A 25,336-nucleotide genomic window follows, 5' to 3' on the forward strand; every position below is an offset into this window, starting at 1 on the left:
AGGATGAGTCGGAGCTGGACAAAAGGAAGGTAGAACGATGTCCTCGTTGAGGTGGAAGGTGGAAACCACCTTAGGAAGAAAAGAAGGTGGGGGTCGGAAAACCACCTTGTCCTGGTGAATGACCAAAAACGGGGGGCGGCAAGACAGTGCCGCCAGCTCGGAAACGCGGCGAATGGACGTGATGGCCACCAGAAAGGCCACCTTCCAAGATAAAACTGATAGAGGAATCTCCCTAAGAGGCTCAAAGGGAGAAACCTTCAAAACGTCCAGTACTAGGTTTAGGTCCCATGCCTCCACAGGGGCCCTGTATGGCGGGACGGCGTGGGCTACCCCCTGAAAGAAGGTCTTAACCTGTGGCCGAGAGGCCAAGGACTTCTGAAAGAGGATGGAAAGCGCAGAGACCTGGCCCTTCAGGGAACTAAGAGCCAGGCCCGAATCCAGCCCTGCCTGAAGGAAGGCCAAAAGAGAAGGCAGGGAAAAAACCATAGGCGGAACGCGGTTGGACTCGCACCAACGGAAGTAGGCCTTCCAGGTGCGGTAGTAGATCCTGGAAGACGAAGGCTTCCGAGCCTGAATCATGGTGTGAATCACCCGGTCCGAAAGGCCGGACGCTCTTAGAACCGCGGTCTCAACAGCCACGCCGTTAAACTGAGCGACCGAGAATTCGGGTGGCAGATCGGACCCTGGGACAGCAGATCGGGCCTGTCTGGAAGGCGCCAGGGAGCGTCCGCGAGAAGGTTGACGAGCTCCGCAAACCAAGCTCTCCTGGGCCAATCCGGGGCGATCAGGATGACCGGCACCCCTTCCGCTTTGATCTTCAACAGTTTGGGAAGTAATGGAAGGGGTGGGAACAGGTAGGGCAGCTTGAACTGTGACCAAGGAATGGCCAGAGCATCGACGCCCACTGCGAGAGGATCGCGTGACCTGGAGACGAATTGCGGAACTTTCCTGTTGATTCGAGACGCCGTGAGATCCACATCCGGAGTTCCCCATCGAAGACAAATCTGATGGAAGACCTCCGGATGCAGGGACCATTCCCCTGCCGCGAGACCCTCGCGGCTGAGGAAGTCGGCGGCCCAGTTTTCCACGCCGGGGATATGCACCGCGGATATCACCGGAACCGTTGCCTCTGCCCAAAGGAGGATCTTGGATACCTCGGCAAGGGCCAAGGAGCTCCGAGTCCCCCCCTGATGGTTGACATATGCCACAGCCGTGGCGTTGTCCGTCTGGATCCGGACTGGAAGGCCCCTGAGGATCCTTTCCCAATGGCGGAGGGACAGAAAGATGGCCTGAATTTCGAGGACGTTGATCGGCAGAGCAGACTCCTACGGCGACCAACGGCCCTGAACCGTCAGGTGGCGAAAAACCGCACCCCAGCCGATCAGGCTGGCATCCGTTGTCACCACCTGCCAGTGAACCGGAAGGAAGGACCTGCCCTGGGAGATGAGAGGAGACGTCAGCCACCAGTTGAGAGACCGCTTGACCCGAAAGGAGAGTCTAATCGGCCGATCCAGGGAGAAGACCGACCTGTCCCACTGAGACAGAATGGCTTGCTGAAGGGGTCGAGAATGGAATTGGGCGAAGGGAATCGCTTCCAAGGTAGCTACCATCCTCCCCAGAACCTTCACGGCCGATCTGAGGGAGGGAGGCCGAGGACCCTGGAGCAAGAGTATGTCCCGACAAAGGGTGGATCTCTTGTCCTTGGGAAGGAAGACTCTGGACTGACGAGTGTCGAAGAGCATGCCCAGAAAGATGATGCGCTGAGAAGGAATAAGGCAGGACTTCTTCCGGTTGACCAGCCATCCGAAACGGGATAAGGTGTCGAGAACAATGGACAAGCTCTCGTGGGCCTGAGCAAAGGACGGAGCCTTGATGAGGATGTCGTCGAGGTATGGAAACAGGACCAAGCCTCTGACTCTCAAAATGGCCATCAGCGCCGCCATGATTTTCGTGAACACCCTTGGCGTAGTTGCGAGACCGAACGGCAGGGCGACGAACTGAAAATGATCTTGTTGCACTGCGAAGCGCAGGAAACGGTGATGTCCGGGAAATATTGGAACATGTAGGTAGGCGTCCTGGATATCTATAGAGCATAGAAATTCCTGAGCCTCCATGGAAGCAATTACTGAACGAAGGGATTCCATCCTGAAGTGTCTCAGGCGAACCCTCCTGTTCAGCAATTTGAGGTCCAGAGTGGGACGAACCTTGCCGTCTTTTTTCGGTACCACAAAGAGGTTCGAGTAGAAACCCGTGTACCGTTCCTTTTCTGGGACGGGAACGATTACCCCGGATCTAAGCAGAGAAGTGATGGCTGCGAAGAAGCCCGGAACCAGAGCGGAATCTTTTGGAGGACAAGATTGGAAGAAACGATCTCTGGGTCGGGAGGCGAACTCTATTTTGTATCCCGAGGATACAACTTCCCTGACCCATGCATCCTCTACTGCGGAAATCCAGACGTCCCTGAAACGGAGAAGACGGCCCCCCAACCTGGGAGTTGGGCTGGAGTCTTGCCGAGAGTCATGCGGAAGTGGATCTTCCAGTCCTGGGCCTGGACGATCTACCCTGGGAATAGCGAGGACGCCAGGACGGAGTGGGCCTGAAGGACACCGCCTTCTTCTCTTGACGTGCCTGTGGCCTCTGTTGCTGCTGGGAAAAAGAGTTTGATGCAGCGAAGCGACGAAAAGGCCGAAACGAGCGAAACTGCCGTCTAGGAGGAGGGCGACGAGGTTTAGCCTGGGGGAGAAGGGAACTTGTGCCCCCAGTGGCGTCCTTAATGATCTGGTCCAGCTGGGAACCAAAGAGACGAGAGCCCTGGAAGGGCAGACTAGTGAGGGACTTTTTGGAGGACAAGTCCGCCTGCCAGGCCTTGAGCCAAACGGTCCGGCGGATGGCAACGGCATTGCTGGAAGCCTGAGCCGCACAAGACGCGACATCCAGGGAGGCGGAAACCAGGTATTCACCAGCGTGGGAAATCTGGTTGGCAAGTTCCGCTAATTGCGCGGGAGGAGCCCCGTCCAGGATACCTCGCCGTAGATCCTTGGCCCATTTTGAGATGGATTTTGAAGCCCAAGTGGAAGCAAAAGCTGGACATAGCGCTGCTGAAGCCGCTTCAAAGGCCGATTTCGCGAAGGATTCTATAACTCTGTCGTTAGAATCCTTCAGAGATGCTCCGCCGGACAGTGGAAGCACCGTGTTGGTGGACAGCCTGGAAACAGGGGGATCCACCGAGGGGGAGACCGTCCAATTGGCGGTAAGTTCTGGTGAAAAAGGATATAACACCCCCAGGCGTTTTCCCCTCTGAAAACGTCTGGTCGGATTCTCTCTCTCTCTCTCTGGCCAAGATTTCCTCGAATTCAGGATGAGGAGCGAAAAATTTTGAAGGTGGTTTGGCCCGTCTAAACGAAACCGCCTGATCTGCGGGTTCCGTAGAGGGATCCTTAATGCCACAGGTTTGGTTTATAGCCCGAATGAGGTTCTGGACCGACTCACTCATGGTGGCGATTTGGCTAGGATCCAGCTCCGAAATCTCCTCTGAGGGCGCATCAGATAAAGCCTCGCCTGACTCAGGGGAGGAGGATCGGTGCGACACCAACCGCGGGGGAGGGCCGGGCGGCGAGATGGAACGCGAAGAGGACTCAGACCGACGTTCCTGTCTGGACCTTTTGTAGCTTGGCAAGGAGGTCTCGAGTGGCGGTTCCTGCGACCCGCTGGCCACGGCAGGGGTCTGCAGGGGTAACCGATCCAGCGCGGATACCAAGGTTTGAGATACCCGTGTTAAATCGGCCACCGATTGGGACAGAGAGGCGGCCCAGCCTGGGATGGGGGGATCACTCTCGGGCGGAACAGCCGGGGGATCCTGGGCAGTGGGAACAATCGGGTTGCTGCAGGACTGACACAGCGGGGAGGACTGACCTGAGGGAAGTTTGCTGTTACAGGACGAACATGCAAAGTACGTGACTAAGGCAGAAGATGAAGAAGTAGGGGGGCGAGAGCGGCCCCCTTTAGAAGACATTTTGAGAGATCCCTGAAGATGCCAGTGGGTTAGGGGACAGAGGGGCAGAGAAGGGTGTCAGTCTGCAGTGCAGCTACTCACGGACCCGGTCCTGGAAGATGTCCCACTTGTCCTCGCGGAGAACTTCCCTGAGGAGCTGATTCTGCGATGCTGAGCCACAGAAGACGAGTGAAGGAGCGTGGCGCGCTGTGTGAGGCACTGCGAGGGCGGCTGCTGCTGCTCTGGCCAGGATTGAGAATGCGGTGCAGACCGGCCGAAAGACCCACGAGGAAGGGGGGGTGGAGCCAGACGCAGAGGCGCCGGTGGGCAGGGCGCAGAATGTCGGGCGGGAAAAAGCCCGCCTGCAGGAGCGGAAATGGAGAGGCCGAAAAACCGGAAGTAGGCCCCGGCAGAAGCCGGGGCCTAAATTAGGCACCGGTGGCCGAGAAAAGAAGCCGCGGCGCCGAAATAGCGCGCCGGAACAATGTGGCGAGAGGAAGGCTGAGCCGCAGGAGCCGCGGCCTGCTAGGCTGCGCCGCTGAAGGACGCCGCAGAAAAAACACCCTCCTGCGGCGCCAGGGCGATGCGCCGCAGGGGAAAGCGGCGCGACCGCCTGCAGGGCTGCGTCGCAGAAGGGGCCGCAGATAACAACCTCCTGCGGCGCCAGAACAATGCGCCGCAGCGAGAAGCGGCGCGACCGCCTGCAGGGCTGCGTCGCAGAAGGGGCCGCAGATAACAACCTCCTGCGGCGCCAGCACAATGCGCCGCAGCGAGAAGCGGCGCGACCGCCTGCAGGGCTGCCCCGCTGAGGATGTGCCCAGAGAAGAAAAACTGCAGCGCCGGTCTGTAGCTCCGAGAAAGTGTCAAAGGGGCACAAGAAGGAATACCGGCCGCGCCATCATGGAAGATACAGACGATGGCCGGGAAAGCGGTTGACAGGGAGCCCCAAACAAGAACCCCCCTATCAAAGATCTGGGATGGGAAGGGGAAGAATACTCACCTAAAAACATCCCACGCCGGTACTAACCTTAAAAGGGGGTGAGACGTCCAGGGGCTAATGGACGTCCTCGTCTCCGCCGACCGACAGGCTCTGGTGGGCGAGTGGGTGGGGGACGGAACCAGGACCGGACTTCTGAGCACGCTTGTGTGCTAGGATCTTGGTCCTGGAGAGGGATCTATGAGGATACGGGGTGGCAGTACACACCGTACTCATAGTCCGTATTGTGGGACTACAGGTGTGACTGCTCACCCTGTATCCCTGCAAGGAAACCTGTAAAGAAAACGACGCACATTGAGGTAGATAAGGGTCTAATGAAAGACCCGTGTCCACCTCCTACTGACACTAAGCTAAACTGAAGAGTATAATGCCAGTCGGTGGGGTGTACACTGCAGAGGAGGAGCTAACTTTTTTATTTGCATAGTGTCGGCCTCCTAGTGGCAGCAGCATACACCCATGGTTCCTGTGTCCCCCAATGAGAGGCGATAAAGAAATGCACAAATGTTTTGTCGTGCACGATAGTCTGCTGTGTAGCCAAGGCCTTAAGGTACCGTCACACATAACGATATGGTTAACGATATAGTTGCTTTTTGTGACGTAGAAACGAGATCGTTAAGGAAATCGTTATGTGTGACAGCGACCAACGATCAGGCCCCTGCTGGGAGATCGTTGGTCGCTGAGGAAAGTCCAGAACTTTACTTCGTCGCTGGATCTCCCGCTAACATCGCTGGATCGGCGTGTGTGACACCGATCCAGCGATGTCTTCACTGGTAACCAGGGTAAACATCGGGTTACTAAGCGCAGGGCCGCGCTTAGTAACCCGATGTTTACCCTGGTTACCAGCGTTAACGTTAAAAAAACAAACACTACATACTTACCTTCAGCTGTCTGTCCCCGGCGCTCTGCTTCTCTGCACTCCTCCTGCATCCTGTGTCAGCGCCGGCCAGCCGGAAAGCACAGTGGTGACGTCACCGCTCTGCTTTCCGGCTGACCGGCGCTGACAGTGCAGGAAAGCAGAGTGCCGGAGGACAGACAGCGGAAGGTAAGTATGTAGTGTTTGTTTGTTAACGTTTACACTGGTAACCATGGTAAACATCGGGTTACTAAGCGCGGCCCTGCTCTTAGTAACCCGATGTTTACCCTGGTTACCGGGGACCTCGGGATCGTTGGTCGCTGGAGAGCTGTCTGTGTGACAGCTCTCCAGCGACCAAACAGCGACATTGCAGCGATCGGCATAGTTGTCGGTATCGCTGCAGCGTCGCTTAGTGTGACGGTACCTTTACCCTTTTTCTTATTTTATACTATTGTCAGCTATTTAGAGAAAAGCATCGTAAGCAATTCCCTAACAAATTACCAGCACTACATTTCTGAAGGATGGATTCCAAAACTGAAACAGTGGGGGACGTCAAATAAGCTAACCTTGAAGCAGACAGTGTCAGCAAAAAGTTATGAGAAGGGGATGATTTAGTGACAAGGATACCCAAGTCATGTTCTCAAAATAACAGTACAAAACAGAGCAGGATATGTGGACCACATACAGGTTTGGTGAGTACTGCAGCAGCTGAAGGATCCATGAGAAATCTTTCTCTAGACACTGAAATAGAAGAGGCTTCACTGTAGACCTTCCAGGAGCTTTCCCACCCTGATGTCAAAGTTTAGTAATTAGGTGTTAATCTTAATAAACCTCCTCTGTGGCTGGGAGGTGGAGCAGTGCGGCTCTGGGAATCAAAGGACTATGCAACTGTTTAAGGGTGACACATGTCCTGCCTCTATTGTCATATATGCACTTTAGGTCATTATTGATATATCCTGGAATAGTCCTAGATAAGTAACCACGAGGGGTTGCCCAAGTGTTTATAGCAAGCAGTGGACATTTTATGCATGAAAACTTCCATAACGGAAACCTGTATAAATTCTCACCGTGCTCAAGACCTTCTTTTCAGGCTCCTCTTCAGCATCACTCTGGTTTTCTTCTTCCACTTCGCCTTCTTCGGTCTCATCCCCGGAGCTGTCATTGTATCTATCTAGGAGAGAAGAACATGGGCAAAGCACAATCCGTAACTTGCCGTGTGGTTTGCCGGCCAATATCACATGCAGTCAGCTGGTCATCAGGGGACCTAACCCATAAATAGGGATCAGTGAAGGAAAACATCGTTTCGTTTGTTTTACTTAAATGCATTTTGTTTTAACTGGGCATTGTATTATTCTATATATCTTGTACCGTTGACCTTCTACAGCCCATGTATTGAACGGTCTTACTGGTTGCAGAATGAGTTATAGGAGATTCCAAAAGTGATGTTTGCAAAGAAGAATTTATAATGCTTAAATTCCTTTTTATGAATTCCTATCGGCAGAACAAAGTATTATAAGCTCTTCCACTAATACAAGCTCACTGATATCCTGACTGATATTTCCTGACATAGCTCTTATCTTGAATAATAATAATATTATTAATAAATTATTATTAATATTATTATTAATAATATAAGGAATTGGAACAGAAATTAATAGCATAATTACCAGTTTTAGACTTTGCAGATGCACTATCATCGCTTTTCTTGCTCTTCACATCTGTTGGCATAGTGCTTAAATTCAACAAGGCCCGAGCTGCGGTCACTTCATCCAGCCAAACTACATTACCTGAAAGCAAGAAATTCCACATATATCATACAGCTAAACAAGGAGTCGTTAACATCTTTGCTTATTCTAACATCCACCGATAATAGAAGGTTAAACATAGACCTCACTAAGCGCCTTCACATCTCTGGATTCTGAACTATTGCTCCATGATGCGATACAGCCGGTGTGTAACAGCGATGGAGTATAAATAGCAGAGAGTGGGAAGGGCGCTGGATCACATCCACACTGCTGGAAGAAATACCACTGCTACCTTGTAACACTGACAGTAAGGCTACTTTCCCATGGTGAGTATTTGGTGAATTTTTGATGTTTTGCAGATTTTCTGCACCAATCAGGAAAATTGCTTTGCTTTTTTCGGTGTTCCGTTTGCTCTGTTTTTGATACTTCCTGGTATTTGGCTTTGACAAAACTTTCTTAATACAGTCATGTGCGGATCACATGCATATTTTACCTGCGGATTCTCTGCATGCAATGGAATTCTATAGGGAAAAATCTGCACATGAAACTCTGCGTTCCCGCAAGACATATTGACATACCGCAGATTTAAAAAATGTACTGCAGATCACTTTGCTATGCGTGATGAAAAGATTGATATAAATCCTAGCCACTTTGCTAGATCTGGAAGACATTGCATTTTTTGCTCCACATCAAAAACCCATTGTGAGAATTTAATCTGTAGCCCCACACACTTTATTTTCGGGAAATATATCGATCTGACATGTCATATTTCAGAGCTTTTTGTTAAGCCGCCAGAATTGTCTAGCAGCAGCTGTCTCAGAGGACACAGGAACACGCTCCTCTGTATGGGAGAGTCATTAAGATGGCTGCTGGGATTTAGACATTTGTATACAGCTACATAATACAAGGAGAGGACGGGCCTGCTTGTCAAATAAAGACCAGATATCAGCTGATTGCCAGGGGTCTGGCTGGGGGGTCTTCACTGCACAGCACCCAGAAAAGTCAATAACGCATGAGCCTGCCGTGTCTCCTGAATGTAAATTACTTTAGTTATGTAGATACACTGCCCCTGCAGGGGTGATCCATCAAGAAATAGAAGATTTAGTGTTTATTAATCTAGAACTGCTGAAGAATAAATCCTGAGGGAACGCTAATGGCAGTCATATAGCTTTCCAAAAAGACAAACATTTTTAATTAATATTTTTAACACCATTTTAATTGTAAAGATAAATCCAACAACCTTTATTTGGGATGGTTTCATATTGCTTGCTACAGAATGAAATACACCGAAACATCACATCTCCTCAAACATTTAGAACATGTATCAACTTACATGACGTATCATCCAGCCATTCAATGTAGCCGGGCGGATACTGTTTGAAGAAGGCAAATATATCCTGTGTGCTCATCTCATCCACACCACTGATATGAAGGGTTTCCAGGCGGGCTTTGGGAATTGCTGAAAAACATGAGGCATTAATGCTTTCTTCTCTGTAATATATGACCTAACTTATTAAAATGATCTTCCAGTGTACGGAGACAACACAAGAACAATGTCAGGTGAGGCCGCAGGGAATACGTGGCCTGCAAAGTCCTGGCCTAGCAACACATGCTGAAACATGGGAGCAGTCTAACAAGCTTTCATCATTCCCTTTGGGATCACTTACTCGGCATTGAGTTTCCCAAAGACCTGCATACAGGTGAACGAACATCACTTACATATGAACATAATGGTAGGTCACCGCCTAGGAAACCGAAGAACAGTCTGAAATAGTGAGCTGGATTTCTATTCCGTCAAAGGCAATAGAGTCACAAGTGTCACCAGATTTTATCGGACGTCCACAATGTATAAGGACACGAGTAAGGTTCTGTGGTTTATAGTTATACAGGCAGAATATTCACCTTTTCTCATCATTTCGAGATCCAATACAACATCTCTTTGATTATCGTTGACTTCTGCACGGAAGTGGAAACGCTTTGCTCTCTGCTCCTTCTTTTCAATGGCTTCCTGGTAGAAAAAAAATAAATAAAAAAACACGATATTCTCATGAAGCTGCTGTGGTCGGTCAACACAACAAAAAAATGAAAGAATGAACAACAATAAATGTAGAGCAGTGAGAATAATAAGAAAAAACACAGAAAAAAAATTCAGATACACAAACACTGGTGCCCTTCCCAATGAAATGTTAGGTTATAGCTGCTGGTAGAAAGCGGGTTGTGTGTAGAGCCTGCTAGATATAGAAAACTATTTGTATAAAAAAAAACTTCCATGCTGGAAATTGCAGATCACCGGAAGTAATGGGTTAACAATTAGAGCCTGAGAAAATAGGAAACCCACATGATTGTATTGTAAATATGGGACTGGCGACACCCAGAAATGAATGGATGTGCCTAGATGCGTGTCATGTACCAGCCTACCTAAAGGACACTGGCCATGTACTAAAGAGATATTGGAAATAATTGGATAGAAACCTAGTTTTATTCTGGGTACTCTCGACATTGAATCACTAAATACAGTGATCGAACAGAAAAAAGGGTATGATACAGTTAACCATTTTTTATGTATGACAAACAGTTTTAGCTATAGAAGTGGGGTACGGCTATGGACACGAGGTTTGCCCCAAGATCAACATTTGCAGAGAGTTTGTGTATGGGTTTCCTCCAGGTACTCCAGTTTCCTCTGACATTGGAAAAAAAATACTGGTAGGGAATAGAGATGGGCGGACACCTGGATGTTCGGGTCCGGCTGAACAGTTATAAAAAGTTCGAATTCAGGTACCAGAAATTCACTTGAATGGGGTGCCCGAACATCCAGTATTTGCTGCGCTGTAATGTGCAAAACAGCGCGGCAAACACTGCTTCTGATCGGCGGTGAAATCATCCCCGCCGGTCAGAGTGCCGCGGATCCCACACTGTCAAAAGACATCATGAGCGCTCAGCTGAGATCGGAGGCACAAAGTTTACCTCCGATCACTGGTGTCAGCCGATGGGACAACTGCTTCCATCATCCGACACCTGCTACCGCTAATATCAGCGAGAGCAGGAGCGGCGGAAGGGTGTATTTATCAGCCGCTCATGCACTGTAGATAATGTTAAAAAAAAAAAAAAAAACAGGCGTGGGTTCCCCTGTATTTTTGTTAACAAGCCAGGCAAAACTCACAGCTGGGGGCTGCAACCCTCAGCTGTCAGCTTCAGCAAGGCTAGTTATCAAGAATAGAGTGGTCCCCACGCCGTATTTTTTTAAATAATTTAAAAAAAAAAACGGCGTGGGGTCCTCCCCCATTTTTGACAACCAACCTTGCTAAAGCAGACAGCTGGGGGCTGGTATTTTCAGGCTGGATATACATCTAGTAGATGCGCCAATTCTGGCACTTTGCCCTACTCTTCCCACTTCCCCTGTAGCGGTGGCAAGTGGGGTTCATATTTGTGGGGTTGATGTCACCATTGTATTGTCAGGTGACATCAAGCCCACGGCTTAGTAATGGAGAGGCGTCTATGGGACGTACTTGGACATTCCAACATGACAACGATATAAAACACAAGGCCAAGTCGACCTGTCATTGGCTACAACAGAACACAGTGAAGGTTCTGGAGTGGCCATCTCAGTCTCCTAATCAATATCATTGAGCCACTCTGGGGAGATCTCAAGCGCGCAGTACATGCTAGACAGACCAGGAATTTACAGGAACTGGAGGCTTTTTGCCAAGAACAGTGGGCAGCTTTACCATCTGAGAAAATAAAGAAACTCATCCACAACAACCACAAAAGACTTCAAGCTGTCATTGATGTTAGAGGGGGCAATACACTGTATTAAAAAAGGAGATTTGTGTACTCATCGTAAAATTTCTTTCTCTTAGCCTCTAATTGGGGGGACACAGGACCATGGGTGTTATGTTGCTGTCCACTAGGAGGCGACACTATGCATAATCTGAAAAAGATTAACTGTGGCTCCTCCTCTGCAGTATACACCCCTGGACGGCGTCAGCCTTCTCCAGTTTTGTGCAAAAGCAGTAGGAGGAACGTAACATGAATAACATAGGCATGTCTATAAGAAGGCCACTATGTACGAGCTCAAAGAATAATATGAGAACTCAACAGTAACAACGGCCCGAAAAGGGCAACAGGGTGGGAGCTGTGTCCCCCAATTAGAGTCTAAGAGATTTTACGGTGAGTACACAAAAATCTCCTTTACTCTGTCGCCTCATTGGGGGGGACACAGGACCATGGGACGTCCCAAAGCAGTCCCTGGGTGGGAAGTAATGGACGAATATTGTGCAGATAGGCCCTTACACTTGGGGCACCGCCGCCTGCAGAACACATCTACCCAGGCTCGCGTCCGCTGAGGACTGGGTATGAACCCTGTAGTGTTTAGTAAACGTGTGTAGGCTAGTCCAAGTGGCCACCTTACACACTTGTGCCGAAGCCTGGTGCCGAATGGCCCATGAGGCCCCTACCGCCCGTGTAGAGTGTGCCGTAATACCGGCTGGAAGAGGAGAATTCTGAAGGCAGTAGGCGTCTTGTATGGTGGATCTGATCCACCTGGCAAGGGTAGCTTTGGAAGCTGGCGGACCCTTGCGGCCACCTTCCGGAAGAAGGAAGAGAATCAGACCTCCGGAAGAACGTAGTCCTAGACACATATATACGCAATGCCCTGACAAGGTCAAGCGTATGCAGAGCCTTCTCCACTCTATGAACCGAGACCGGACAAAAGGGTGGCAGTGAAATTTCCTCATTGAGGTGGAAGCGGGACACAACCTTCAGAAGGAAGGATGGGACCGTACGGAAAACTACCTTGTCCAGGTGAAAAACCAGGAAGGGCCGTCTGCAGAAGAGTGCTGTCAGTTCAGACACCCTGCGTAGCAAGGTGATTGCCACCAGGAAAAACCACCTTCTGGGATAGAAAGCAGAGCGGGACCTCCTTAAGGGGTTTGAAGAGTGGTTCCTGCAATGCTGTCAGGACCAGGTTGAGGTCCCACGTTTCTAGTGGTCTGTAGGGGGGAACCAATCGGGAAAACCCCCTGAAGAAAAGTCCTTACTTGCGGCTTGGTAGCAATGCGTCTTTGAAAAAGCACTGAGAGGGCCAACACCTGGCTCTTAAGAGAGCCCAGGGACAGCCTGGCCTCCAGACCCGATTGGAGAAAACCAAGTACTTTGGGTAAGGAATAAGGGAGTGGAGTCTGGCCACGAGATTCGCACCAGGTAAAGAAAGCTTTCCAGGTACGGTAATAGATCTTGGCAGAGGCTGGCGTCCATGCCCTGATCATGGTTCCAATGACGTCCGTCGAGAGCCCTGACTGGGTTAGAACCTAGGTTTCAAGGGCCACGCCGTCAAAGTGAGAGCCCCTGAGTTCTGGTAGTAGAACGGGCCTTGTGATAGAAGATCCGGGCGGTCGGGGAGGCGCCAGGTGGCGTCTGCTGTAAGTTGTACGATGTCAGCGTACCATGTACGTCTGGGCCAGACCGGTGTGATAAAGATGGTTGGAACTCTATCTTGCTTGATTTTCCTCACCATTCTGGATAACAGGGGGAGAGGTGGAAAAACGTACAGAAGCTGGAACTGGGTCCAGTCCTGAACCAGGGCGTCCGCTCCGAGCGACCGCGGATCGTGTGTTCTAGCCATGATGTTGGAGACCTTGGCATTGAAGTGGGATGCTATTAGGGCCACATCTGGGGTCCCCCAGCAATGTCAGATCTGGCGAAAAAATTTCGGGATGGAGAGACCACTGTCCCGAATCTATTCCTTGTCATCTGAGGAAGACTGCTTCCCAGTTGTCCACATCCGAAATGTGGACCGCCGAGAGAACCGAGCCTGTGTCCTCCACCTAGTGGAGGATGTGCGACACTTCTCGCATCGCCTGGGTAGTGTGGGGTCCCCCCTTGGTGATTCACATATGCCACAGTTGTGGCATTGTCCGATTGTATTCTGATGTGAGAGGCTGCCAGTAAGTGATGGAAGGTCCTCAATGCCAGGAGGATGGCACGAATTTCCAGGATGTTGATGGGCATGGTCGCTTCCACTGGGGACCACGTGCCCTGTGTGTAGGTGCACTGCACCCCAACCCGTCAGGCTTGCATCGGTGGTCAGAACCTTCCATTGACCTGTGAGAAAGGATTTCCCCTTTGCTAGCAAGGTTGGCTTGAGCAACCAGTGCAGGGACCTCCTGGTTGACGACATTAGCTGGAATTCCCTGTCGAGAGGAAACAGGATTCCTGTCCCAGGACTTGAGAATGGCTAGTTGGAGAGGCCTGAGGTGAAACTGGGCCAAATGGGACCGCTTCTATTGCTGCCCCCATCCTGCCAGGGACTCTCATGGCAAACCGGAGATCGGAGGGGTTTGCGGAGGAGGATGCGAACTCCTAGGCGGAGAGCCAGTGCCTTGTCCCTGGGAAAGGGCACTAGACCCCTGGAGGTGTTGTCTAGCATTCTCAGGAAGGTCAGAGACTGACTCAGGGTTGGTGATGACCTTTGTAGGTTGACTAACCAGCCCATGCGACTCAGTGTCGTTTGTGATTGAGACGCTGAGCTCGCAGACATTGAAGGTAGGAGCCTTGATGAGTAGATCGTCCGGGTATGGAACGACTACTATGCCTCTGGAGTGCAGGACGTCCATGGTGGCTGCCTCGTCTGGGTATGGAACGACTACTATGCCTCTGGAGTGCAGGACGTCCATGGTGGCTGCCTCTGGAGTGCAGGACGTCCATGGTGGCTGCCATGACCTTGGTAAACACTCTGGGAGCCGTGGCGAGTCCGAACGGGAAAGCCACGAACTGGTAGTGGTCCTGGTCGATTGCGAACCTGAGAAACCTCTGATGGGCCGATGCAATCGGTATATGCAGGTATGCGTCTTGTATGTCTATGGAGGCGAGATATTCTCCCTTCTCCATGGAAGCAATGATGGACCAAAGAGACTCCATGCGGAGGGGACGGACCCGTACATATTCGTTGAGTTGTTTTAGGTCCAATATGCACACTGCCTTCTTTCTTGGGGACTACGAATAGATTGGAGTAGAACCCTCGGAAGCGCTCGGCCGTGGGGACCGGTACTATGACTCCTGCTTGAAGAAGCGAGGAAACCGCTTGGTGGAAGGCACGAGCCTTGGCTGATGGTTTCGGGGGGGGGGCGAGAGGAAGAATCGGTTCATGGTTGGAAGTTGAACACTATCTTGTATCCGGAAGACACTAGTTCCCCGATCCACCTGTCTTCAGTAGTAGGCATCCAGACTTGCTGAAAGGAGCAAAGTCGCCTACGGCTTGGATTCGGAAAAAAACAGAGTAAAAAATCTTAGGTGTGCCTCCTATGCGACACTAAGCAAAAACTTGAGAAGGCTGACGCCGTCCAGGGGTGTATATTGCAGAGGAGGAGCCACAGTTAATCTTTTTCAGATTATGCATAGTGTCGCCTCCTAGAGGACAGCAGCATAACACCCATGGTCCTGTGTCCCCCAATGAGGCAACAGAGTAATGGGGTATGTGAACTTTTGATCAGGGTCATTTGGATGGTTTGGGTTGTCATTAGGATTTAAAAAAAGAGAAAACAATAGTTTGACAATAAATAGCTTCATCCAAACACTAACCATGAGTGGAGGAAAACTTTTGGTGTTATTCATATTCTCTGATAAAAGGCCAAGAAAGCAAAAATTCTGCCGGGGAATGTAAACTTTTGAGCACAGCTGTATCATATACTCATGTATCATTTTACCTTACACAATTCCTGTGTGATTTTATGCCCTACATGTAGGATCGTATATTCATATACCCCTTTAATACATTATATATTTATGTTAATCATATCTCTAAAATACATTACGCTTAATTTCCATTTTTTATTTTCAGTATCAAGTATTCATTCACTTGCACTTGTGTCATTTACTAAACTAACTATCTAATAGCCCTTTTAGAGCCAAGTAACAGTTGTAATGATGCATTGGATAGCTGCCCTTGTATATGCAATTAGTTAAAAGAAAAACACGTTAGAAGATCACCTGTCCAGAGCCAATCACATCACACTGGAAGCGATTGGTGCCGATGATGAGATAAAATTTGCCTGCTGAGTAGCCTGAACAATTATTGGGTGTTCTAAATCATCAGCACCGCAGAATTGAGCAGGTCTGAAGGCACTAGATAACCTCTAATAAAAATGTCACTTTATTGTTCCTGCAATATTCTAGCGGTGTACTCTGCCTTGGCCCAGCTTAGTTGCATCCATACATTTTGATCCCCTGGATTATGGGCGCGATGTCATTAGATCTCCAGCCTGACCAGCTTTCCTGTGTAAACGGGAAGTCAGTCTTCAGTGTGTGCAGGACCTGAACTACAGAATAACACCAGCTATCAAATCATTCTGGGCATGTCTCAGCCCACACGCAACACAACTGTTTATTCCTTGTTTCTCTACATGTACCCCATACTGCAAGAGATCACTTCTATGCGCTACATAAAAGGGCAGAGGTACAGTAGGTGGATCCATACAATTATCAGCTGCAGCGCTATGAACCTTCTGCTGATTCACAGTTGTGGTGTATACGATCTGCGTGTTGTGTGGAGAATCTCCAGCTACTCACTGCGCTCCTCTGCCTCCTGCTTGCAAGAGCTGACAGGGACAAAAAAGTCAATCAGAAGTTTCAGTTTTTACCCTTCTTCTCCAAGCTTTAGTGCTACTCCAGTGATTTATAAACTTTTCAGCTTGAGCAAGCAGCAGACAGATGAGAAAAATGTACTTACCGATAACGGTATTTATCCGAGCCCATGACGGCACCGCGGATCCCCTCTCTCCGTGGTGCCGTCATCGGCAAAGGAGATAGTGTTTTTTTTTTTTTTATAGACTAGACATTGAAGGGAACCTGTCACATTTTGAATGCAATCCAATCTATGGGCATCACGGTATAAGAGGAGCAGGAGATGAGCAGAATGATGTATGAGGTTTGTGGGAATGGATTGAGTATAACTTGTATTTTATTTCTGGAAATCGCTGATGCCTGTATGCATACGAGCCCAGCAAGTGGTCTTTCTCTAATAAGGAAGACTGTCAATCACCGAGTAACACTGCCCAAACACCAGGGATTTCAGTGGGTGGCCCTATACAGTGACTGACATCTTTGCATGCACAGTCTGGCAAAAGCAGTGACCAACATGGGTGCTATCAGAAAAAAAAAAAAAAACTGTCCGTTAAGCTTTTGTTGATAATATCATAAGCTGTAGCAAATTACTATACAGGAAAACCACTGGGCCTACACGCAGATTTTCTGCCCAGAATGGGAGGTGACCGTCGACATAAGTCTAAGGCCGGGGTCACACTTGCGAGAGCAATGTGAGAAACTTGCGTGAGTATCTCGCCTCAATAACCGACACTCGGGACTGGAACGTTCAGCTGCATAAAAATACATGCTGCCGCACGCTCCGATCCCGAGTGCCGGCGGCAGTGCCGGGTATTGAGGCGAGATACTCGCGCAAGTTTCTCACATTGCACTCGCAAGTGCGACCCCGGCCTGCCGGTGAGTATTTAAGGCGTGATTGCATGAGCTAATGCAAACTGTATACAACATGTATCTTGTTGGCAGCAAGATACATTGCGTTTGTTTTCTGGCTGATTAGTATGTTAACATGGGCCAATGAAAGATTCTTATGATTGCAAGTTAGACCTGTTATTCGCCTGCGTAAAAAAGACCTTAAAAGGAGCACTCCAGTGAATTTTAGTTTCCTGCCTGCTACCCATCATGTGTGTGAGTGGAATTAGTGTGGTAACAATACTCAGTGGCCGCCATCTTCTCCCAGTGACAACCCTCATCTGGTCCAAATCACCGCAATTGTGACCTGTCGAATCACAGAGTGGTTGCTCAGCGTAAGGTCCCTATTTGAATACTCTCAATATAAGGCCATGGGAATTCAGAACAAGGCCCAGACTTACACTGATTGTAACCGCCGCACCACCCAGTAATCCGGCAGGTTATAGAGGCTGGAGCATATACAGGCTGATGGAGAGAGAAGACGGCAGCCGGTGAGTAGGTTACTACACTATTTACACTCACATATATCATCACTGGCATATGGGAGAATAAATACCCGAGTGCTCCTTACTGATGTCACTGTATCAGGCAACGACTGACCACTGCAGGAAAGTGACGAATGATCAGGGCATCTGGCTGAAAACAAGGCTGATATTTTACAATTTGGCCAATACCCATTGCATTTGTAATGTAAATCATTAGTTATGTATTTAGCAATGGAACCAACAAATACATTATAATGATGTTGCTGCAGCATCCCAATCCATTTACTAATAGAAGGAGATAGGATCGATATTTACCTTTGAAGTGACATCGATGCCAGTGATAAAAGCTCCAGATTTATTTTCATATCGCCTGGTGCTGCCCTAAAATACAGAAGAAGCACAATTAAAGTAACACGTCATATAGCAACCCATCAATGACTCACTACAGTCACACGTATTACACGACACAACCACATCCTTAACATCAGTGTGCTGTATGGGGGCCCATCCGCCAACAGAGCGCCACACTACAGGAACATGACAAAAACATGTAGCCAATAGTGAAAAGATATTCCCCAGAACAAACAGATCTGAAATAAACAAAAAATTATCTAAGTGTAAAAACTACTACATTTAACCCTTTATGAGCAGGCAATGATAACTGGCCCATTCATTTGTTTTTTTGCCTCTCTGATATTCAGCAGCTGTAACCTTTTGATTTTTCCATTGATACGGCTGGGATGTTTTATTTGGGAGAAGCACAGTGCTGTTTATAGGTACAAATAGCTAAATATTTTGTTTATCAAAATATAGAAACAAGCATTGTTTACTTTTTTATTCTTTTAAAAACTGTTCACAATTCAGACTAAAAGGACCTGTTGGGAGTTAATTCTTCAATTAAAGAGTTACAGTAATCATTTTAATTTGTATTTCAGAAACCAATCACAGGCATTAAAATAATTGTGTAATATATTTTAGCAGAGAAATGTGCTTCTTTCACTCTCAATTCATGGGTAAAATATGTATTCAGTGAACAGAGGTGTTCCCAGTGCTGAGAAAGGAGATGGAGGTTGGTGCTTATGAAGTTCTATGCAGAGGAGCGATGAGCTGGAGGCAGACAGACATTCACATTCAATGACACTTACCCGCTAAAGGGTTTGTTCTCAAGTTCATAAATGTGTAAAATTGTAAAGGGCTTGTAAAAGACACAACTTGGCTATTTTCCCTTTATTAAAAATCTTGTCTTCTCAAGGACGGAATGATTTTTAATTTTACAGTGCAATATAATGTATAGTTCATTGCTTGGCTTACCCATCAATCCCAGTATGGTCGGTTACCTATGTATGCAGCCAGTGGCGTGAGCAAACTATGCTTTGTAGCCTGTCCACACCACGCTGAAGCTGCCCAGATATAGTCAGCCTCAGTCCCTCTGTGTTTCTCTCATGTTGCAGATAGAATGGCCTCCGCTAGCAGCTGGGGAGAAAGCACAGCTCGGATGAGCGGTGGGACCATGCCGCTGGTCACCACTAGCAATCTTCATGGACGCACCACCGCCAACAGAGCAGCAAGCCAGCAGCCATGGCTCTAAGATACAACTTGAGAAAACCCCCTTAAGGTTGCAAAGATATCTAAAACACACAGGCTTCTATGATTGTGAAGTAAAATGTCTTTAACTAAATTAATTTGTATTCACACAAAGCAGAGTACGGATACAATAGAAAGCATAGAATACAAAGGTAATGCTTTGCATTGATTCTGTACTCCGCTCGGTGTGTGCTCCTGCCTCCTGAGCCATCAGTGGGAGTCTCGACTCGTACCAGGAAAAAAAAAAGAAAACGGCTTAAGGCCTCTTTCACACATCCACTTAAAAAAACGTGTGCTGGAGATGGTCCATTTTTACTAGCCGTGTGGGTTTCTGTTGGCCGTCTGTGTGCCACGTACTGGAATAGAAATGACAGATTTTTAGGCGTTAAAGATATGCAAATATATAAATGGATATGTGGTAGATAGCTATCCTTGAGATATATACTTAGAGCCTTGCTTGTGTAGCTTACTGTACATATATTGACCTAATAAATGAAACAAAATGTTGTGGGGTTTCCACTGCCCCATTTTTGGTAACTAGCAAATGAAAAGCAGACAGCTGCGAGTTGATATCAGGCTCGGAAGGTCCATGGCTATTGGGCCCTTCCCAGCCAGCAGCAGTACCAGAAGTAGTGCATCTTTCTCCTCGCTACAATCCTGCTTCCCCTCTTTGCTAATCTCTTCACTGGCTCCCAATTTCCCAGCATATCCAGTTTAAACTACTAAGGCTTGGATCACATTTCGTTAGTGCAGTCCGTTCAACGCATACCGGACTGCACTAACGCAAGTGCCGACTTTGGCACAGCGCTAGCGCAGATGGAGCATCTGCTAGCTCCATCTGCGCTAGCAGTGACGGACCCGGAAACGCTGCAGCCCGCGTCTCGGGTCCGTCACTCAATGTTGGACGCATCGCTAGCGCACGCCCAATGTGGGCGTGTGCTAGCGATGCGTCCGACATTGCATTCAATGGCGCCGTGAACGGACTACGTTACACCGCGTTATGCCACGGTGTAACGTAGTCCGTTTAACGGAGACACTGAATGAAATGTGAACCAAGCCTACTAACACTAACCTACGATGCCATCCATAACCTTTCTCCTCCGTATATTTCCGTACTAATCTCTCAATATCTTCCCTCATGTAATCTCCTGTCCTCCCAAGACCTCCTTCTCTCCTCCACGATTATTCGCTCCTCACCCAACCGCCTCCAAGACTTCTCCCGAATATCCCCCATCCTCTGGAATTCTGTGCCCCAACACGTCCGACTATCAACCACATTTGGATCCTTCAGACGGAACCTGAAAACCCATCTCTTCAAAGTAGCTTACAACCTGTAATGACCACACGGCCACCTCAACACCATCGGAGCTACTGCAACCCCTAACCTACTGTCTCCTTCCCCACAATACTGTAGAATGTAAGACCGCAAGGGCAGGGTCCTCTTCCCTCTGTACCAGTCTGTCATTGTTACTTTTGGTTACTGTAAGGGTATGTGCACACGTTGTGGATTTTGCTGCTGATCCTCAGCAGTTTCTCATGAGTTTACAGTACAATGTAAACTTATGGGAAACCAAAAACGCTGTGTCCATGCTGCGGAAAAAGCAGCGCGGAAACGCAGCGGTTAATTTTCCGCAGCATGTCAATTCTTTGTGCGGAATCTGCAGCGGTTTTCCATCTGCTCCAATAGAAAACTGCAGATGACAAACCGCAGCAGAATCCGCATTAAAAACTGCGATAAATCCGCAGAAAAAACCGCAGCGGTTTTGCACTGCGGATTTATCAAATCCTCTGCAGAAAAGTCCGCAATGGAATCCGCAGCGTGTGCACATAGCCCAAGTGATATTTGTATTTTGAGGTAACCCCGACTCATGTATAGCACCATGGAATTAATGGTGCTATATAAATAATAATGTGCCAATTATGGTGCTTCGCCTTCACTCTTCCTAATTGACCTGGTGCATTGGCACATGGGGTAATGGTGCTGGGGGTTGAAGTCAGCTGTGAATTGTCCAAAACACAGTTGACAGCAACTTCTGGTCTTAATAACTAAGAGGTGTCTATCAGACACCCCAATTACTAATAAATACCAACAGAAAACATCAGTGCTAATAAGTCTCATAAAATATACATTTTATTGAAAATATTAAAACATGAAAAAAATAAAGATTCAAATACATGCAGAGTATCCAAAATAAGGCCCACAACTATACATGATAATATATGTAAAAGATATCAAGGATGCACAGGAGTAAAACGTATACACATGAATCCCTAACTATAACAAAAAAAAATGGTATGTACAAAAAAAGACAAGCAAAAAGTACTTACAGAGTGATGAGTAGAGTTGAGCGAATTTCTTCGGGTCCCCGCTTATTCGGCAAGCTATAGCGCTTACTGAATAAGCTGCAGAGGAAACCTAGATACACGGAGCGCGCCGGCTGATCAGCGCCGCAGCTGCATGTGTCGCGATTGTGTCACTGTCACAGCACATGCATGGACAGCCTGTGTGTTGGGCTCTCCATGCATGTGTTTTAACAGTGACACCTCAGCGACACATGCAGCTGCGGCGCCGATCAGCTGGCGCGCTCCATGTATCCGGGTTCCCTCTACAGCTTATTCAGTAAGAGCTATAGCTTGCCGAATAAGCGGGGAACCGAAGAAGTTTGCTCAACTCTGGTGATGAGCCCAAATAGGGATATATAATTTGGTTACCAAGCCCCAACGCGCGTTTCACCTAAGCGTCATCAGGCGTGACCCCAATTACTAACCCAGTAATAAAAAAAAAATTAAAATCACACACACACAAAAATGCTTAATTTACAAAAACACTCCCCCTGGTTCACCAATTCATAAAAATAAAACAATTTCCCACACAGGTCCAACATAGTCCAGGGAATTAAATGTTGCCCACAAATGGAAACCTTAAAAACATAAGAGGTCCAACTTAGTCCATCGCTTCCCACGACGTTTCCCAAATTCGACTAACGCTGCCCTCAGGCGAATGTGAAGAGCAGTAATGTTACAGACATCACTGCATCTTCACCATGGGCGGGTCTCACGGAACACAGCGCGAGCCAGATTCGGGGGAACGTCGTGGGAAGTGCTGAACTACGTTGGAACTTTTTTTCCCTTTATAATAAATTGGAGAACAAGGGGACAGTGTCTTGTTTCTATTTCTCTCTTTTCATGTTTTTCAGATCTCTATTTGAGAACTACAGCGCACCCGGGAAGAAAAACATTAGACTCGAACAAAGACGACCCAGGAAAACATACTCAGAAGGGAGGTAAGAACATTTCTAAAACAATCCACAGTGAGGAGATTGGAACAAAACAAAATCCTCTAAACTGCATGCTCGCAAACGCCAGAAGCCTGACAAACAAGATGGAAGAACTAGAAGCAGAAATATCTACAGGTAACTTTGACATAGTGGGAATAACCGAGACATGGTTAGATGAAAGCTATGACTGGGCAGTTAACTTACAGGGTTACAGTCTGTTTAGAAAGGATCGTAAAAATCGGAGAGGAGGAGGGGTTTGTCTCTATGTAAAGTCTTGTCTAAAGTCCACTTTAAGGGAGGATATTAGCGAAGGGAATGAGGATGTCGAGTCCATATGGGTTGAAATTCATGGAGGGAAAAATGGTAACAAAATTCTCATTGGGGTCTGTTACAAACCCCCAAATATAACAGAAAGCATGGAAAGTCTACTTCTAAAGCAGATAGATGAAGCTGCAACCCATAATGAGGTCCTGGTTATGGGGGACTTTAACTACCCGGATATTAACTGGGAAACAGAAACCTGTGAAACGCATAAAGGCAACAGGTTTCTGCTAATAACCAAGAAAAATTATCTTTCACAATTGGTGCAGAATCCAACCAGAGGAGCAGCACTTTTAGACCTAATACTATCTAATAGACCTGACAGAATAACAAATCTGCAGGTGGTTGGGCATTTAGGAAATAGCGACCACAATATTGTGCAGTTTCACCTGTCTTTCACTAGGGGGACTTGTCAGGGAGTCACAAAAACATTGAAATTTAGGAAGGCAAAGTTTGAACAGCTTAGAGATGCCCTTAATCTGGTAGACTGGGACAATATCCTCAGAAATGAGAATACAGATAATAAATGGGAAATGTTTAAGAACATCCTAAATAGGCAGTGTAAGCGGTTTATACCTTGTGGGAATAAAAGGACTAGAAATAGGAAAAACCCAATGTGGCTAAACAAAGAAGTAAGACAGGCAATTAACAGTAAAAAGAAAGCATTTGCACTACTAAAGCAGGATGGCACCATTGAAGCTCTAAAAAACTATAGGGAGAAAAATACTTTATCTAAAAAACTAATTAAAGCTGCCAAAAAGGAAACAGAGAAGCACATTGCTAAGGAGAGTAAAACTAATCCCAAACTGTTCTTCAACTATATCAATAGTAAAAGAATAAAAACTGAAAATGTAGGCCCCTTAAAAAATAGTGAGGAAAGAATGGTTGTAGATGACGAGGAAAAAGCTAACATATTAAACACCTTCTTCTCCACGGTATTCACGGTGGAAAATGAAATGCTAGGTGAAATCCCAAGAAACAATGAAAACCCTATATTAAGGGTCACCAATCTAACCCAAGAAGAGGTGCGAAACCGGCTAAATAAGATTAAAATAGATAAATCTCCGGGTCCGGATGGCATACACCCACGAGTACTAAGAGAACTAAGTAATGTAATAGATAAACCATTATTTCTTATTTTTAGTGACTCTATAGCGACAGGGTCTGTTCCGCAGGACTGGCGCATAGCAAATGTGGTGCCAATATTCAAAAAGGGCTCTAAAAGTGAACCTGGAAATTATAGGCCAGTAAGTCTAACCTCTATTGTTGGTAAAATATTTGAAGGGTTTCTGAGGGATGTTATTCTGGATTATCTCAATGAGAATAACTGTTTAACTCCATATCAGCATGGGTTTATGAGAAATCGCTCCTGTCAAACCAATCTAATCAGTTTTTATGAAGAGGTAAGCTATAGACTGGACCACGGTGAGTCATTGGACGTGGTATATCTCGATTTTTCCAAAGCGTTTGATACCGTGCCGCACAAGAGGTTGGTACACAAAATGAGAATGCTTGGTCTGGGGGAAAATGTGTGTAAATGGGTTAGTAACTGGCTTAGTGATAGAAAGCAGAGGGTGGTTATAAATGGTATAGTCTCTAACTGGGTCGCTGTGACCAGTGGGGTACCGCAGGGGTCAGTATTGGGACCTGTTCTCTTCAACATATTCATTAATGATCTGGTAGAAGGTTTACACAGTAAAATATCGATATTTGCAGATGATACAAAACTATGTAAAGCAGTTAATACAAGAGAAGATAGTATTCTGCTACAGATGGATCTGGATAAGTTGGAAACTTGGGCTGAAAGGTGGCAGATGAGGTTTAACAATGATAAATGTAAGGTTATACACATGGGAAGAGGGAATCAATATCACCATTACACACTGAACGGGAAACCACTGGGTAAATCTGACAGGGAGAAGGACTTGGGGATCCTAGTTAATGATAAACTTACCTGGAGCAGCCAGTGCCAGGCAGCAGCTGCCAAGGCAAACAGGATCATTGGGTGCATTAAAAGAGGTCTGGATACACATGATGAGAGCATTATACTGCCTCTGTACAAATCCCTAGTTAGACCGCACATGGAGTACTGTGTCCAGTTTTGGGCACCGGTGCTCAGGAAGGATATAATGGAACTAGAGAGAGTACAAAGGAGGGCAACAAAATTAATAAAGGGGATGGGAGAACTACAATACCCAGATAGATTAGCGAAATTAGGATTATTTAGTCTAGAAAAAAGACGACTGAGGGGCGATCTAATAACCATGTATAAGTATATAAGGGGACAATACAAATATCTCGCTGAGGATCTGTTTATACCAAGGAAGGTGACGGGCACAAGGGGGCATTCTTTGCGTCTGGAGGAGAGAAGGTTTTTCCACCAACATAGAAGAGGATTCTTTACTGTTAGGGCAGTGAGAATCTGGAATTGCTTGCCTGAGGAGGTGGTGATGGCGAACTCAGTCGAGGGGTTCAAGAGAGGCCTGGATGTCTTCCTGGAGCAGAACAATATTGTATCATACAATTATTAGGTTCTGTAGAAGGACGTAGATCTGGGGATTTATTATGATGGAATATA

At 47.4% G+C, this 25,336-nt stretch overlaps 1 protein-coding gene across 4 annotated transcripts in view; it reads right to left on the bottom strand.

Annotated features, from left to right (window-relative positions):
• Positions 1–25,336, bottom strand: part of NCBP3 (nuclear cap binding subunit 3) — a 49,836-nt gene that overhangs the window by 17,713 nt on the left and 6,787 nt on the right. For all 4 annotated transcript variants that reach the window (XM_069761381.1, XM_069761380.1, XM_069761379.1 and 1 more), the window contains exons 2-6: positions 17,891–17,956; positions 9,489–9,594; positions 8,920–9,045; positions 7,509–7,628; positions 6,909–7,012 (exon numbers count right to left, since the gene is read on the bottom strand). In XM_069761381.1, the coding sequence (XP_069617482.1) occupies positions 6,909–7,012; positions 7,509–7,628; positions 8,920–9,045; positions 9,489–9,594; positions 17,891–17,956 (522 nt within the window). The remainder of the gene's footprint in view (positions 1–6,908; positions 7,013–7,508; positions 7,629–8,919; positions 9,046–9,488; positions 9,595–17,890; positions 17,957–25,336) is intronic.

Source organism: Ranitomeya imitator, chromosome 3 (genome assembly GCF_032444005.1).
Source record: "Ranitomeya imitator isolate aRanImi1 chromosome 3, aRanImi1.pri, whole genome shotgun sequence".
Classification (NCBI taxonomy): domain Eukaryota; kingdom Metazoa; phylum Chordata; class Amphibia; order Anura; family Dendrobatidae; genus Ranitomeya; species Ranitomeya imitator.